Raw genomic sequence first — 17799 nt, 5'->3', positions numbered from 1 at the left:
TGTAATGTATGTACACAGTGACTGTACCAGCAGAATAGTGAGCGCAGCTCTGGAGTATAATACAGGATAAGTAATGTAATGTATGTACACAGTGACTGCACCGGCAGAATAGTGAGCGCAGCTCTGGAGTATAATACAGGATAAGTAATGTAATGTATGTACACAGTGACTGTACCGGCAGAATAGTGAGCGCAGCTCTGGAGTATAATACAGGATAAGTAATGTAATGTATGTACACAGTGACTGTACCGGCAGAATAGTGAGCGCAGCTCTGGAGTATAATACAGGATAAGTAATGTAATGTATGTACACAGTGACTGCACCGGCAGAATAGTGAGCGCAGCTCTGGAGTATAATACAGGATAAGTAATGTAATGTATGTACACAGTGACTGCACCGGCAGAATAGTGAGCGCAGCTCTGGAGTATAATACAGGATAAGTAATGTAATGTATGTACACAGTGACTGTACCGGCAGAATAGTGAGCGCAGCTCTGGAGTATAATACAGGATAAGTAATGTAATGTATGTACACAGTGACTGCACCAGCAGAATAGTGAGCGCAGCTCTGGGGTATAATACAGTGTAAGTAATGTAATGTATGTACACAGTGACTGTACCAGCAGAATAGTGAGCGCAGCTCTGGAGTATAATACAGGATAAGTAATGTAATGTATGTACACAGTGACTGTACCAGCAGAATAGTGAGCGCAGCTCTGGAGTATAATACAGGATAAGTAATGTAATGTATGTACACAGTGACTGCACCAGCAGAATAGTGAGCGCAGCTCTGGAGTATAACACAGGATAAGTAATGTAATGTATGTACACAGTGACTGCACCAGCAGAATAGTGAGCGCAGCTCTGGAGTATAACACAGGATAAGTAATGTAATGTATGTACACAGTGACTGTACCAGCAGAATAGTGAGTGCAGCTCTGCGGTATAATACAGGATAAGTAATGTAATGTATGTACACAGTGACTGCACCGGCAGAATAGTGAGTGCAGCTCTGCGGTATAATACAGGATAAGTAATGTAATGTATGTACACAGTGACTGTACCGGCAGAATAGTGAGTGCAGCTCTGCGGTATAATACAGGATAAGTAATGTAATGTATGTACACAGTGACTGTACCGGCAGAATAGTGAGTGCAGCTCTGCGGTATAATACAGGATAAGTAATGTAATGTATGTACACAGTGACTGTACCGGCAGAATAGTGAGCGCAGCTCTGGGGTATAATACAGGATAAGTAATGTAATGTATGTACACAGTGACTGTACCGGCAGAATAGTGAGTGCAGCTCTGCAGTATAATACAGGATAAGTAATGTAATGTATATACACAGTGACTGTACCGGCAGAATAGTGAGTGCAGCTCTGGAGTATAATACAGGATAAGTAATGTAATGTATGTACACAGTGACTGTACCGGCAGAATAGTGAGTGCAGCTCTGGAGTATAATACAGGATAAGTAATGTAATGTATGTACACAGTGACTGTACCAGCAGAATAGTGAGCGCAGCTCTGGAGTATAATACAGGATAAGTAATGTATGTACACAGTGACTGCACCAGCAGAATAGTGAGTGCAGCTCTGGAGTATAATACAGGATAAGTAATGTAATGTATGTACACAGTGACTGTACCGGCAGAATAGTGAGTGCAGCTCTGCAGTATAATACAGGATAAGTAATGTAAGGTATGTACACAGTGACTACACCAGCAGAATAGTGAGCGCAGCTCTGCAGTATAATACAGGATATGTAATGTAATGTATGTACACAGTGACTGTACCAGCAGAATAGTGAGCGCAGCTCTGCAGTATAATACAGGATATGTAATGTAATGTATGTACACAGTGACTGTACCAGCAGAATAGTGAGCGCAGCTCTGCAGTATAATACAGGATATGTAATGTAATGTATGTACACAGTGACCGCACCAGCAGAATAGTGAGCGCAGCTCTGGAGTATAATACAGGATAAGTAATGTAATGTATGTACACAGTGACTGTACCAGCAGAATAGTGAGCGCAGCTCTGGAGTATAATACAGGATAAGTAATGTAATGTATGTACACAGTGACTGCACCAGCAGAATAGTGAGCGCAGCTCTGGAGTATAATACAGGATATGTAATGTATGTACACAGTGAAGCAGATATATAACTACAGAGTCCAGGAAATGTTTTATTTATTAGTCCGCACAGTGAATGTACAGTACAATCTTCCTATATTACAGCTTCCTGAGTGACAGAACAGTATATTGGTCTATTGTAAACTATGTTATAAATATATATATACATACACAATATATGTTCTTACACAGGGGCACCACACCCGTGTTCTGTGTCTCTTCTGTGTAATACTGTAAAATAATCTATTTCTGTACAAAGTGAGAGCAGGAATAGCAACGAGGATCTGACCTCAGCCGGGATCTCCTCTCCTGTGTAGTAATATACAGATGACATCAGCGGGGGTCTCCTCTCCTGGTTTCTCCTTGATAATGTTTTCTGGTCCGGTTCCTTTTGTGTTGCGTGCGTTTCATGGTCTTGCTGCTGTAGTATTGGAGTACATGAGGTATTTCTGGTGTTTCTAGGACTCTTGGTTCTGTCTACGTATAAGCTCTGCGTACGGGCCGCCTCTTCTCAGCAGCTCATGATGGGTCCCACTCTGGGAGAAAAACACAAGAAATAGCTTCATTACTGCAACCTTCTTGTACTGTACTAATCTTATCACACCCCGTACTCAAGAACAAGGATCTGACAACAGCAAAGAGCTCCTCTCCTGTACACCATACTGAAGAGCTGACAACAAAGAGCTCCTCTCCTGTACACCATACTGAAGAGCTGACAACAAAGAGCTCCTCTCCTGTACACCATACTGAAGAGCTGACAACAAAGAGCTCCTCTCCTGTACACCATACTGAAGAGCTGACAACAAAGAGCTCCTCTCCTGTACACCATACTGAAGAGCTGACAACAAAGAGCTCCTCTCCTTTACACCATACTGAAGAGCTGACAATAAAGAGCTCCTCTCCTGTATACCATACTGAAGATCTTACATCAGCAAGGAGCACAAAGATGATAGATTCCCAATCAGAGCCAAAACCAGGAATGCAGCTTTGGATGTGAATGGAGTGATGTATTCTTGCTCTGTGTTGAGTATGTTACGTGGACTCACCTCAGCTATACGACCCTTTGACAGGACCACGATGATATCGGCATCTGCAATGGTGCTCAGCCGATGAGCGATGACCAAGACAGTGCGGCCAGAAGAGGCGCGATCCAGGGCTAACTGTACCGTCCGCTCAGACTCCGAGTCCAGTGCGCTTGTAGCTTCGTCCAGAATTAAAATCCGGGGGTCTTTGAGAAGAGCGCGGGCGATGGCCACCCGCTGCTTCTGTCCTCCGGAGAGGGTGACTCCGCGCTCACCTGTCAGCCAAGACAAGTAGTTATGGGGCATGATATAACATTCACCAGTACAGGGATAGGGGGCGTCAGTGAGTAGCACTGCTCAGTCTCCTGTACCTCTATTGACTTCTAGGGGTGGATACAGGAGTTATTTGCTCTCTGACCTGTATATAGCAGCCTGTATCCCGCTGATGTATACCCTGCAGCACAGACAGCTCTGCTATAGGGAGCAGTGGTTATAATGGAGGTCTGCACTCCACGGGACACTTACCGAGCAGTGTGTTATATCCATCTGGAAAGTTCTGGATAAAGTCATCGGCATTCGCCAGTTTTGCCGCTTCCCGGACCTCGGCATCACTGGCGTCCGGTCGTCCAAAGCGAATGTTTTCCATGATGCTCGTCCCAAAAAGAACAGGCTCCTGATTGATGAGGAATCGACAGCAAGCTGTTATATATCATCTTATTACGTGAGCTTCTCTCCTGCCTAATTACAGTTCATTGAGCTCCTCTCCCTCCTTATTACAGTACAGTGAGCTACTCTCTAGCCTTATTACAGTGCAGTGAGCTCCTCTCCCTCCTTATTACAGTGCAGTGAGCTCCTCTCCTTCTTTATTACAGTGCAGTGAGCTCCTCTCCCTCCTTATTACAGGGCAGTGAGCTCCTCTCCCTCCTTATTACAGGGCAGTGAGCTCCTCTCCTTCCTTGTTACAGTGCATTGAGCTCCTATCTCTCCTTATTACAGTGCAGTGAGCTCCTCTCCCTCCTTATTACAATGCAGTGAGCTCCTCTCCCTCCTTATTACAGTGCAGTGAGCTCCTTTCTCTCCTTGTTACAGTGCAGTGAGCTCCTCTCCCTCCTTATTACAGGGCAGTGAGCTCCTCTCCCTCCTTATTACAGGGCAGTGAGCTCCTCTCCCTCCTTATTACAGGGCAGTGAGCTCCTCTACCACCTTATTACAGTACAGTGAGCTCCTCTCCTACCTTATTACACTGCTGTGAGCTCCTCTCCCTCCTTATTACAGCACAGTGAGCTCCTCTCCCTCCTTATTACAGCACAGTGAGCTCCTCTCTCTCTCCTTATTACAGTGCAGTGAGCTCCCCTCCCTCCTTATTACAGGTCAGTGAGCTCCTCTCTCTCTCCTTATTACAGGGCAGTGAGCTCCTCTCCTTCCTTGTTACAGGGCAGTGAGCTCCTCTACCACCTTATTACAGTACAGTGAGCTCCTCTCCTACCTTATTACACTGCTGTGAGCTCCTCTCCCTCCTTATTACAGCACAGTGAGCTCCTCTCCCTCCTTATTACAGCACAGTGAGCTCCTCTCTCTCTCCTTATTACAGTGCAGTGAGCTCCCCTCCCTCCTTATTACAGGTCAGTGAGCTCCTCTCTCTCTCCTTATTACAGTGCAGTGAGCTCCTCTCCTTCCTTGTTACAGTGCATTGAGCTCCTCTCTCTCCTTATTACAGTACAGTGAGCGCCTCTCCTACCTTATTACAGTGAGCTCCTCTCCAGCCTTATTACAGTACAGTGAGCTCCTCTCCTACCTTATTACACTGCTGTGAGCTCCTCTCTCTCCTTATTACAGTGCAGTGAGCTCCTCTCCTTCCTTGTTACAGTGCATTGAGCTCCTCTCCTACCTTATTACAGTGAGCTCCTCTCCAGCCTTATTACAGTACAGTGAGCTCCTCCCCTACCTTATTACAGGGCAGTGAGCTCCTCTACCACCTTATTACAGTACAGTGAGCTCCTCTCCTACCTTATTACACTGCTGTGAGCTCCTCTCTCTCCTTATTACAATGCAGTGAGCTCCTCTCCTTCCTTGTTACAGTGCATTGAGCTCCTCTCCTACCTTATTACAGTGAGCTCCTCTCCAGCCTTATTACAGTACAGTGAGCTCCTCCCCTACCTTATTACAGGGCAGTGAGCTCCTCTACCACCTTATTACAGTACAGTGAGCTCCTCTCCTACCTTATTACACTGCTGTGAGCTCCTCTCTCTCCTTATTACAATGCAGTGAGCTCCTTTCTCTCCTTGTTACAGTGCATTGAGCTCCTATCTCTCCTTATTACAGTGCAGTGAGCTCCTCTCCCTCCTTATTACAATGCAGTGAGCTCCTCTCCCTCCTTATTACAGTGCAGTGAGCTCCTTTCTCTCCTTGTTACAGTGCAGTGAGCTCCTCTCCCTCCTTATTACAGGGCAGTGAGCTCCTCTCCCTCCTTATTACAGGGCAGTGAGCTCCTCTCCCTCCTTATTACAGGGCAGTGAGCTCCTCTACCACCTTATTACAGTACAGTGAGCTCCTCTCCTACCTTATTACACTGCTGTGAGCTCCTCTCCCTCCTTATTACAGCACAGTGAGCTCCTCTCCCTCCTTATTACAGCACAGTGAGCTCCTCTCTCTCTCCTTATTACAGTGCAGTGAGCTCCCCTCCCTCCTTATTACAGGTCAGTGAGCTCCTCTCTCTCTCCTTATTACAGTGCAGTGAGCTCCTCTCCTTCCTTGTTACAGTGCATTGAGCTCCTCTCCCTCCTTATTACAGTACAGTGAGCGCCTCTCCTACCTTATTACAGTGAGCTCCTCTCCAGCCTTATTACAGTACAGTGAGCTCCTCCCCTACCTTATTACAGGGCAGTGAGCTCCTCTACCACCTTATTACAGTACAGTGAGCTCCTCTCCTACCTTATTACACTGCTGTGAGCTCCTCTCTCTCCTTATTACAGTGCAGTGAGCTCCTCTCCTTCCTTGTTACAGTGCATTGAGCTCCTCTCCCTCCTTATTACAATGCAGTGAGCTCCTTTCTCTCCTTGTTACAGTGCATTGAGCTCCTATCTCTCCTTATTACAGTGCAGTGAGCTCCTCTCCCTCCTTATTACAATGCAGTGAGCTCCTCTCCCTCCTTATTACAGTGCAGTGAGCTCCTTTCTCTCCTTGTTACAGTGCAGTGAGCTCCTCTCCCTCCTTATTACAGGGCAGTGAGCTCCTCTCCCTCCTTATTACAGGGCAGTGAGCTCCTCTACCACCTTATTACAGTACAGTGAGCTCCTCTCCTACCTTATTACACTGCTGTGAGCTCCTCTCCCTCCTTATTACAGCACAGTGAGCTCCTCTCCCTCCTTATTACAGCACAGTGAGCTCCTCTCTCTCTCCTTATTACAGTGCAGTGAGCTCCCCTCCCTCCTTATTACAGGTCAGTGAGCTCCTCTCTCTCTCCTTATTATAGGGCAGTGAGCTCCTCTCCTTCCTTGTTACAGGGCAGTGAGCTCCTCTACCACCTTATTACAGTACAGTGAGCTCCTCTCCTACCTTATTACACTGCTGTGAGCTCCTCTCCCTCCTTATTACAGCACAGTGAGCTCCTCTCCCTCCTTATTACAGCACAGTGAGCTCCTCTCTCTCTCCTTATTACAGTGCAGTGAGCTCCCCTCCCTCCTTATTACAGGTCAGTGAGCTCCTCTCTCTCTCCTTATTACAGTGCAGTGAGCTCCTCTCCTTCCTTGTTACAGTGCATTGAGCTCCTCTCCCTCCTTATTACAGTACAGTGAGCGCCTCTCCTACCTTATTACAGTGAGCTCCTCTCCAGCCTTATTACAGTACAGTGAGCTCCTCCCCTACCTTATTACAGGGCAGTGAGCTCCTCTACCACCTTATTACAGTACAGTGAGCTCCTCTCCTACCTTATTACACTGCTGTGAGCTCCTCTCTCTCCTTATTACAGTGCAGTGAGCTCCTCTCCTTCCTTGTTACAGTGCATTGAGCTCCTCTCCCTCATTATTACAGTACAGTGAGCACCTCTCCTACCTTATTACAGTGAGCTCCTCTCCAGCCTTATTACAGTACAGTGAGCTCCTCCCCTACCTTATTACAGGGCAGTGAGCTCCTCTACCACCTTATTACAGTACAGTGAGCTCCTCTCCTACCTTATTACAGGGCAGTGAGCTCCTCTCCTACCTTATTACACTGCTGTGAGCTCCTCTCTCTCCTTATTACAGTGCAGTGAGCTCCTCTCCTTCCTTGTTACAGTGCATTGAGCTCCTCTCCCTCCTTATTACAATGCAGTGAGCTCCTTTCTCTCCTTGTTACAGTGCATTGAGCTCCTATCTCTCCTTATTACAGTGCAGTGAGCTCCTCTCCCTCCTTATTACAATGCAGTGAGCTCCTCTCCCTCCTTATTACAGTGCAGTGAGCTCCTTTCTCTCCTTGTTACAGTGCAGTGAGCTCCTCTCCCTCCTTATTACAGGGCAGTGAGCTCCTCTCCCTCCTTATTACAGGGCAGTGAGCTCCTCTCCCTCCTTATTACAGGGCAGTGAGCTCCTCTCCCTCCTTATTACAGGGCAGTGAGCTCCTCTACCACCTTATTACAGTACAGTGAGCTCCTCTCCTACCTTATTACACTGCTGTGAGCTCCTCTCCCTCCTTATTACAGCACAGTGAGCTCCTCTCCCTCCTTATTACAGCACAGTGAGCTCCTCTCCCTCCTTATTACAGCACAGTGAGCTCCTCTCTCTCTCCTTATTACAGTGCAGTGAGCTCCCCTCCCTCCTTATTACAGGTCAGTGAGCTCCTCTCTCTCTCCTTATTACAGGGCAGTGAGCTCCTCTCCTTCCTTGTTACAGGGCAGTGAGCTCCTCTACCACCTTATTACAGTACAGTGAGCTCCTCTCCTACCTTATTACACTGCTGTGAGCTCCTCTCCCTCCTTATTACAGCACAGTGAGCTCCTCTCCCTCCTTATTACAGCACAGTGAGCTCCTCTCTCTCTCCTTATTACAGTGCAGTGAGCTCCCCTCCCTCCTTATTACAGGTCAGTGAGCTCCTCTCTCTCTCCTTATTACAGTGCAGTGAGCTCCTCTCCTTCCTTGTTACAGTGCATTGAGCTCCTCTCCCTCCTTATTACAGTACAGTGAGCGCCTCTCCTACCTTATTACAGTGAGCTCCTCTCCAGCCTTATTACAGTACAGTGAGCTCCTCCCCTACCTTATTACAGGGCAGTGAGCTCCTCTACCACCTTATTACAGTACAGTGAGCTCCTCTCCTACCTTATTACACTGCTGTGAGCTCCTCTCTCTCCTTATTACAGTGCAGTGAGCTCCTCCCCTTCCTTGTTACAGTGCATTGAGCTCCTCTCCCTCCTTATTACAGTACAGTGAGCACCTCTCCTACCTTATTACAGTGAGCTCCTCTCCAGCCTTATTACAGTACAGTGAGCTCCTCCCCTACCTTATTACAGGGCAGTGAGCTCCTCTACCACCTTATTACAGTACAGTGAGATCCTCTCCTACCTTATTACAGGGCAGTGAGCTCCTCTCCTACCTTATTACACTGCTGTGAGGTCCTCTCTCTCCTTATTACAGTGCAGTGAGCTCCTCTCCTTCCTTGTTACAGTGCATTGAGCTCCTCTCCCTCCTTATTACAATGCAGTGAGCTCCTTTCTCTCCTTGTTACAGTGCAGTGAGCTCCTCTCCCTCCTTATTACAGGGCAGTGAGCTCCTCTCCCTCCTTATTACAGGGCAGTGAGCTCCTCTCCTTCCTTGTTACAGTGCATTGAGCTCCTATCTCTCCTTATTACAGTGCAGTGAGCTCCTCTCCCTCCTTGTTACAGGTCAGTGAGCTCCTCTCTCTCTCCTTATTACAGTGCAGTGAGCTCCTCTCCTTCCTTGTTACAGTGCATTGAGCTCCTCTCCCTCCTTATTACAGTACAGTGAGCGCCTCTCCTACCTTATTACCGTGAGCTCCTCTCCAGCCTTATTACAGTACAGTGAGCTCCTCTCCTACCTTATTACAGGGCAGTCAGCTCCTCTACCACCTTATTACAGTACAGTGAGCTCCTCTCCTACCTTATTACACTGCTGTGAGCTCCTCTCCCTCCTTATTACAGCACAGTGAGCTCCTCTCTCTCTCCTTATTACAGTGCAGTGAGCTCCTCCCTCTCCTTATTACAGTGAGCTCCTCTCCTACCTTATTACAATCTACTAGTCTACCTTTCTCATGTATCTTGCATTCTAACCTGGTTGATGAATCCGATGACTTCTCCTCTTAACCAGGATGGGTCAAGTGAACGGATGTCGGCTCCATCTAGTTCCACAGCACCCTGGTCGGGGTCGTAGAATCGCTCTACCAGCGCAGCCACAGTGGACTTTCCTGAACAACAAAACCACAAATGAACAATGATTATATCAAAAGTATGTGACCCCCTGAAGGACACCCTTCCCCTTAACTTCTTCAAGATCCACACCTGCCTATACTCCTCAGTTCAGTCTTTACACGGATCCTCTTATGTTCTTACCTCCACCAGATTGTCCCACGATGGCCACCGTCTTTCCGGGGGGTATGTATAAGTCAAAACCCTTCAAGACCTCTTGACCCGGCCGAGTGGGGTAACTAGAGAAGCAGAGCTGTACATGTTATTGTGTGGCCTAGTCCTATACCATACACTACTAGGATACAGGAGAATACTCTGTCACTTGTGAGGATTATAGAGCTGACCCCCACTCTAATAGCTGGGTCACTAGTGACTCCTATGCCCACCATTTAACTGCTTAGATGCTGTAGCCAGTGATAGCGAGGGTTACACTGTCTCTGTCACCCCATTGGTGTCACCACAAGACAATCATGGGAGTGCCAATGGGTTTCTATAGCAGTCATAGGCCTAGGTCTGCTAAACATGGAAGTCTACCTAATATTAAAGGGATTTTCCAAGCTCTCTTAATTGATGACCTTAGGCTCACAGGCCATGTGACATCACATCCATTGCTCAGTGAATGGGCTGAGCTTAGGATAGGTCATCAATTAATAAGCCTGGAAAACCCGTCCTTAGGAGAAGTCATCAATATGTGCCAATGGCGTTCATCAGTCACATGGTACAGCAGCAGTTCCAATAACGTAAATGGGGCTGAGCTGCAATACCAAGCACAGGCCTACGACATGGACAGCACTGTATATTCTGCAACGAGGCCGCAGCACTTAGGTCAGCCTAGTCAGCTGATCTGTGTGGGGTCCCGGAGTCAGAGGACAGGTCATCAATAAGTCAATCCTGGAAAACCCCTTTAATACATTGCACCACAGGAATTATATCATGTGCAAACTTCATATGTTACCTCCACACTATCATTGTATGGGTCATGTGATCATCTCTCCGCAAGCCGTACCCCCTTGTTCTTACCTGAAGGAGACGTCTCTGAAGTGTATTTCGCCCGTCAGCTGAGGAAGCTTCTTCCCTCCTCTCAGTGGGATCTCTGGCTGCAAACGCATGAACTCGAAGACGCGGCCCCCGGCGCTAAGACCACGGACCACCTAAGAGACAAACGATCAGACATCAGGGTTACTAAATATGTCCGCAAATATGAAAACATCCATTCAGTCTAAGCAATAACCTCGGACCCTCTCCCACTGATCCGAAAAATAGTATGTGCTGGACCTCCAGGGGTGTTCTTGGGTTCAGAAGGGGTTAAACATCCTACAATGCATCAGCATCTTATGTAAAAAATCAGGGTAACAAGGGGGGATCAGTGACCCGACACCCCTCTAGACATCCAAACCTTGCTCATCTCACCTGTCCAAACAGCACCGAGGTGTTTGCCATAGACCTGTGTGATATAAAAGGACAGACATTAGGTATAGGACCAGGCACGGTCACTGCGCCTCCCCCAATGACATGTAAGGGTCAGATGGACGAACCTCTGAACGGTCTGAGAAGCCACCAAGAAGGACATGAGGTCACCGGCCGACAGTTCATTCCCTGCCATCAGAGAACCGCCTGCAAATATGGTTCCCAGGACTATACCTGCAGGACAGAGGGTCAGTATACGGTATATACTGCTCTACACTACCTACATACACAGTCACATGTAAGCTATACAGAACATACGGCAAGGAAGACCTTACAGACAAGACCTCACACACCGTATATTCCATACAGCCCTGATGACAATATAGACAGAGCCCAATATAAAGCCCATACCGTGCACCAGAACTCACAATTCAAGGCGATGTTGGAGAGACCCTGGAAGACGGCGATTCCGATGCCCAGAACTTCATTCATGTGAGCAGACTTGTCCACCTCAGCGGAGTACAGCCTGTATGGAGGAGACACAGGGGCTATGTCACATGACTAATACCTGTACCTGGGAGAGATGGGTGACAGTATGGCTGCCGGTGGCTACTATAGGGCTGCACTCTCCAACACTCACTCCACCTCGCGGTCCTCCATGGCGAAAGCTCTCACCGTGCGCACATTTCCAATCGCCTCATCGGCCACACCTGTCGCTTTGGCGATCTGCAAAAATAAATTGCACATAAAACCGATCTGTCGTGTGCAGCGGCTGGTTATATCCACAGGGAGGCGCACTTTACCTGTTCCTGAGCCCGACGCGACAATCTGCGCAGAAAAGAGCCAATGACGGCCCCGGCCCCCACCAGTACGGGCATCACCACCACCAGGAGGCCGGTCAGCTTTGGAGAGATGTAATAGAGGGACACGAAGCAGCCGAACGTCTGGGTGATGTTCCTGAGCCCCTACAAGTCATAACACATCATCAATACACAAGCCATTCAGGTTCCACCCAGCTTTCCAATGACCCTGAATGGCATATGACCTCTCACCTGGGAGATGACCTGCTTGAAGGCGGACTTAAACTCCTGGACGTCGGAGGTGAGACGATTTACCAAGAGACCCGTCTTCTGAGCGTCAAAGAAAGCGACGTCCTGGCTGCGGCGGAAGGAAGAGCAGAGACGAGGAGGTTTGTTACAATGTGTCAGTGTAAATACAAGGAGTCCTGCTGCTGGGCTTCTCTACACTGACACATTGTCACAAACCCTCTGCTATGGGAATGACAGATAAGAAGACACAGGTCACCTATGGACTAGTCAGCTAGTGGCGCCCTCTACAGTCACACAATACTCACTGCAGAAGAGACGTGAACAAGGCTTTCCTCATACTGCCGGCCACTCGCTCCCCGACCTGAGACAGGAGGATGATATAACCGCTTGTCAGCAAGCCCTGAGAGAGGAATACAAGAGTCAGTAATGTAATATAGAATAGAGAATAATCACACAGAGAGGCCGCCCCCTACTGGTCAGAGAAGAGAAGTGCCTGCGAATATTAATGATATTTATAGGAATAGTCCGAATGAAAGCAAAATAATAGATATATGTGTGTGAGACCTAATGAGACCTCCAAGGAAACCACATAGAATGACATAGGAGGCCCCATAGAAGAGTAGGACGGACATATCACAGAGGATGTAAGAACATCAAGAAACAACACCAAGAACAAAGCAAGAACAGGACCAGGTGCACTGGACGGATAATTCTTCACCTGTCCCTCAGAGCTCACCTGGGCTGCGTACAGAGACAACAGCTTCATGGCCGGACCCCGGACTTCCCGGAGGTAGTCCCCAGCATGTTCCCTTGTGTAGCGGGCCACGACATTCACCAGCTCCCCCAGAATTAGAGGGATCTGTATATTCAGCAACGCCGCACCGAATGCCAACTGAGAAAATAAGACAGCGGCAAAAGATCACAGAGATGTAGCAGGGTGCAAATTCTACTGGTTACATCCTGTATTATACTCCAGAGCTGCGCTCACTATTCTGCTGGTGCAGTCACTGTGTACATACATTACATTACTTATCCTGTATTATACTCCAGAGCTGCGCTCACTATTCTGCTGGTGCAGTCACTGTGTACATACATTACATTACTTATCCTGTATTATACTCCAGAGCTGCGCTCACTATTCTGCTGGTACAGTCACTGTGTACATACATTACATTACTTATCCTGTATTATACTCCAGAGCTGCGCTCACTATTCTGCTGGTGCAGTCACTGTGTACATACATTACATCACTTATCCTGTATTATACTCCAGAGCTGCGCTCACTATTCTGCTGGTGCAGCCACTGTGTACATACATTACATTACTTATCCTGTATTATACTCCAGAGCTGCGCTCACTATTCTGCTGGTACAGTCACTGTGTACATACATTACATTACTTATCCTGTATTATACTCCAGAGCTGCGCTCACTATTCTGCTGGTACAGTCACTGTGTACATACATTACATTACTTATCCTGTATTATACTCCAGAGCTGCGCTCACTATTCTGCTGGTGCAGTCACTGTGTACATACATTACATCACTTATCCTGTATTATACTCCAGAGCTGCGCTCACTATTCTGCTGGTACAGTCACTGTGTACATACATTACATTACTTATCCTGTATTATACCCCAGAGCTGCGCTCACTATTCTGCTGGTACAGTCACTGTGTACATACATTACATTACTTATCCTGTATTATACTCCAGAGCTGCGCTCACTATTCTGCTGGTGCAGTCACTGTGTACATACATTACATTACTTATCCTGTATTATACTCCAGAGCTGCGCTCACTATTCTGCTGGTACAGTCACTGTGTACATACATTACATTACTTATCCTGTATTATACTCCAGAGCTGCGCTCACTATTCTGCTGGTACAGTCACTGTGTACATACATTACATTACTTATCCTGTATTATACTCCAGAGCTGCGCTCACTATTCTGCTGGTGCAGTCACTGTGTACATACATTACATTACTTATCCTGTATTATACTCCAGAGCTGCGCTCACTATTCTGTTGGTGCAGTCACTGTGTACATACATTACATTACTTATCCTGTATTATACTCCAGAGCTGCGCTCACTATTCTGTTGGTGCAGTCACTGTGTACATACATTACATTACTTATCCTGTATTATACTCCAGAGCTGCACTCACTATTCTGTTGGTGCAGTCACTGTGTACATACATTACATTACTTATCCTGTATTATACTCCAGAGCTGCACTCACTATTCTGCTGGTACAGTCACTGTGTACATACATTACATTACTTATCCTGCATTATACCCCAGAGCTGCGCTCACTATTCTGCTGGTACAGTCACTGTGTACATACATTACATTATTTAGAAGACTCAGCTCTGAAATCTGCAGAATTATAATCTATATGTAATATGTAATCTGGCCACTGATGTCTGAAGATGGACCGCCCCTTTAAGTCTTGCTGGGACTTATGCTCCTCCCATCCCCCCCCATGTACTTACAATGACAGCTGACAGCAGTGCCAGTAGTTGTGGCCGCAGAAGTTTCCAGAATTCTCTCCAGCTGAACTCCGGTTCAGGTCTTGGCCTCGCAGACACTATGGGGGGATGATGCTGCAGCTCCAGCTGGCACAGGGCGACCTTCCCACCTACCCCCACGAGGGCCGGGCCCAGCAGGAGTGCCAGTGTTCTGCCCTTGTTAGAGGTTCTGCCAGGGCAGCGGGAGTGACAGCGGGCGGCATCTCGTAGGCGGGCGTACAAGTGCAGGCGCAGCGGTGCAGGAGGAGAGCGGGCGATGCAGGAAAGCTGGAAGTGCCTGGAAGAGAAAGCACGGCCATTAGAGGGAGGGTCACCAGAGCGGCGGCGGATTCTACCCTATAAGGATCAGGTACAGACAGGACAGGGGCAGATGCCAACTTTATTGACACTTTATTTAAATGTTTGGTGCGACTCTTTTGGCGCTGCGACCTGGACGATGGTAACATGCGGGCCACAGCTCCAATAACTGCCTGGTGATGTTCAGAGGGGTATTACATAAGAATCCCCCTCTAATAAGCCTCAGAGGGTAATACACTATCCCTCAGTGTGACAATCAACGAGCAACAGTACAGTATGCCCTGAAATGTAACCGTGTGTATGGGGGCCACAGGAATGTAACCGTGTGTATGGGGGCCACAGGAATGTCACCGTGTGTATGGGGGGCCACAGGAATGTAACCGTGTGTATGGGGGTCACAGGACTGTAACCGTGTATATGGGGGCCACAGGAATGTAACCGTGTATATGGGGGCCACAGGAATGTAACCGTGTATATGGGGGCCACAGGAATGTAACCGTGTGTATGGGGGCCACGGGAATGTAACCGTGTGTATGGGGGCCACGGGAATGTAACCGTGTATATGGGGGCCACGGGAATGTAACCGTGTATATGGGGGCCACGGGAATGTAACCGTGTATATGGGGGCCACGGGAATGTAACCGTGTATATGGGGGCCACGGGAATGTAACCGTGTATATGGGGGCCACGGGAATGTAACCGTGTATATGGGGGCCACGGGAATGTAACCGTGTGTATGGGGGCCACGGGAATGTAAACGTGTGTATGGGGGCCACGGGAATGTAACCGTGTGTATGGGGGCCACGGGAATGTAACCGTGTGTATGGGGGCCACGGGAATGTAACCGTGTGTATGGGGGCCACGGGAATGTAACCGTGTGTATGGGGGCCACGGGAATGTAACCGTGTGTATGGGGGCCACGGGAATGTAACCGTGTGTATGGGGGCCACGGGAATGTAACCGTGTGTATGGGGGCCACGGGAATGTAACCGTGTGTATGGGGGCCACGGGAATGTAACCGTGTGTATGGGGGCCACGGGAATGTACCGGTGTGTATGGGGGGGCCACGGGAATGTAACCGTGTGTATGGGGCCACAGGAATGTAACCGTGTGTATGGGGGCCACAGGAATGTAACCGTGTGTATGGGGGCCACAGGAATGTAACCGTGTGTATGGGGGCCACAGGAATGTAACCGTGTGTATGGGGGCCACAGGAATGTAACCGTGTGTATGGGGGCCACAGGAATGTAACCGTGTGTATGGGGGCCACAGGAATGTAACCGTGTGTATGGGGGCCACAGGAATGTAACCGTGTGTATGGGGGCCACAGGAATGTAACCGTGTGTATGGGGGCCACAGGAATGTAACTGTGTGTATGGGGGCCACAGGAATGTAACCGTGTATATGGGGGCCACAGGAATGTAACTGTGTGTACGGGGGTCACAGGAATGTCACTGTGTGTACGGGGGTCACAGGAATGTAACCGTGTGTATGGGGGCCACAGGAATGTAACCGTGTGTATGGGGGCCACAGGAATGTAACTGTGTGTATGGGGGCCACAGCCTCAGGTGAGCACCAGGGGGCGCTGTCTGGGCAGCAGATCAGCATTTGACCGCTCACAGGGGCCCATTGGCCCTTCAGTACTCCGCCCCGGCCTAGTTACATATACATGTAGGATCACAGGGGTAGACACCCAGCTTTCCCAGACACCTGAATGGCCAGAATGCTTCCATTCACTGACAGCAAGCAGAGTGGCCATGCTGGGACTTGTAGTCTCACTCATACCCTGAAGCTAATAGCCTGCTCCCACTGTGCTGGCAGGGAATGCTGGGACTTGTAGTGTCACATGGACTCGTCCTCCCGGTGTATAACGGGACATGTAGTCCAATACTGTACGGTCCGACTACACTTCCCAGCAGGCTGTGCGTGTGACGTCACCTCTTACCTGACGGGGCCCGGGCAGCGGCGGAGCCCGGCCTGTAGGAAGTGCAGCAGCATGGCCGGCCGGTGTACCGGTGACCCTGCACTAAGCTCCGCCCTCACCGGCAACAACCCCGCCCCCTGCTCATACTGATTGGTTGGCCGTTAGTCAGGTGATTATCGGGAAATGGAGGAGCTGATTAGGTCTGGATGTCACGTCTGGTGCCCAATGATACTGAGGGGTCAGTGTGAGGGCCCGGGCCGAGTGTGAGGGCCACAGAGCCCCTCAGGAGTGTAACACGGCTGGATCTATAGAGAGCCAATCAGAGAGCGGGCTCTGGGCCATGTGATCTGCCACCTGACGTTAGAAGGCGGGAACGTTGTGTCCCTGATAGTTACTGCTGAGGGGACGGGAGGGGGCGCTGTAATGTGAGGAGGAGACTTATGGGGGGCAGTGAGGAGGAGACTTATGGGGGGCAGTGAGGAGGAGACTGTAATGGGGGGCAGTGAGGAGGAGACTGTAATGGGGGGCAGTGAGGAGGAGACTGTAATGGGGGGCAGTGAGGAGGAGACTGTAATGGGGGGCAGTGAGGAGGAGACTGTACTGGGGGGCAGTGAGGAGGGGACTGTACTGGGGGGCAGTGAGGAGGAGACTGTAATGGGGGGCAGTGAGGAGGAGACTGTAATGGGGGGCAGTGAGGAGGAGACTGTAATGGGGGGCAGTGAGGAGGAGACTGTAATGGGGGGCAGTGAGGAGGAGACTGTAATGGGGGGCAGTGAGGAGGAGACTGTAATGGGGGGCAGTGAGGAGGAGACTGTAATGGGGGGCAGTGAGGAGGAGACTGTAATGGGGGGCTGTGAGGAGGAGACTAATGGGGGGCAGTGAGGAGGGGACTGTAATGGGGGGCTGTGAGGAGGAGACTAATGGGGGGCAGTGAGGAGGAAACTGTAATGGGGGGCAGTGAGGAGGAGACTGTAATGGGGGGCAGTGAGGAAGAGACTAATGGGGGGCAGTGAGGAGGAAACTGTAATGGGGGGCA

General features: G+C 49.1%; 1 protein-coding gene across 1 annotated transcript; it reads right to left on the bottom strand.

The window, feature by feature from the left end:
* Positions 1-2186: 2186 nt before the first annotated feature.
* Positions 2187-17161, bottom strand: LOC142201026 (mitochondrial potassium channel ATP-binding subunit-like). The gene is made up of 16 exons (XM_075271835.1): positions 16785-17161; positions 14507-14819; positions 12744-12899; positions 12313-12407; positions 12011-12116; positions 11762-11923; positions 11599-11684; positions 11387-11484; positions 11087-11192; positions 10962-10995; positions 10572-10702; positions 9696-9790; positions 9417-9550; positions 3686-3833; positions 3185-3435; positions 2187-2674 (listed from the first exon to the last, which is right to left on the bottom strand). The coding sequence occupies exons 1-16, from the start codon at positions 16835-16837 to the stop codon at positions 2597-2599; spliced, it is 2046 nt and encodes a 681-aa protein (XP_075127936.1). The 5' UTR covers positions 16838-17161; the 3' UTR covers positions 2187-2596.
* Positions 17162-17799: the final 638 nt, after the last annotated feature.

This window comes from Leptodactylus fuscus, chromosome 4, assembly GCF_031893055.1.
Source record: "Leptodactylus fuscus isolate aLepFus1 chromosome 4, aLepFus1.hap2, whole genome shotgun sequence".
NCBI lineage: Eukaryota > Metazoa > Chordata > Amphibia > Anura > Leptodactylidae > Leptodactylus > Leptodactylus fuscus.
The sequence above is the reverse complement of the archived record's forward strand: the minus strand, read 5'-3'. Positions and strand labels throughout refer to the sequence as shown.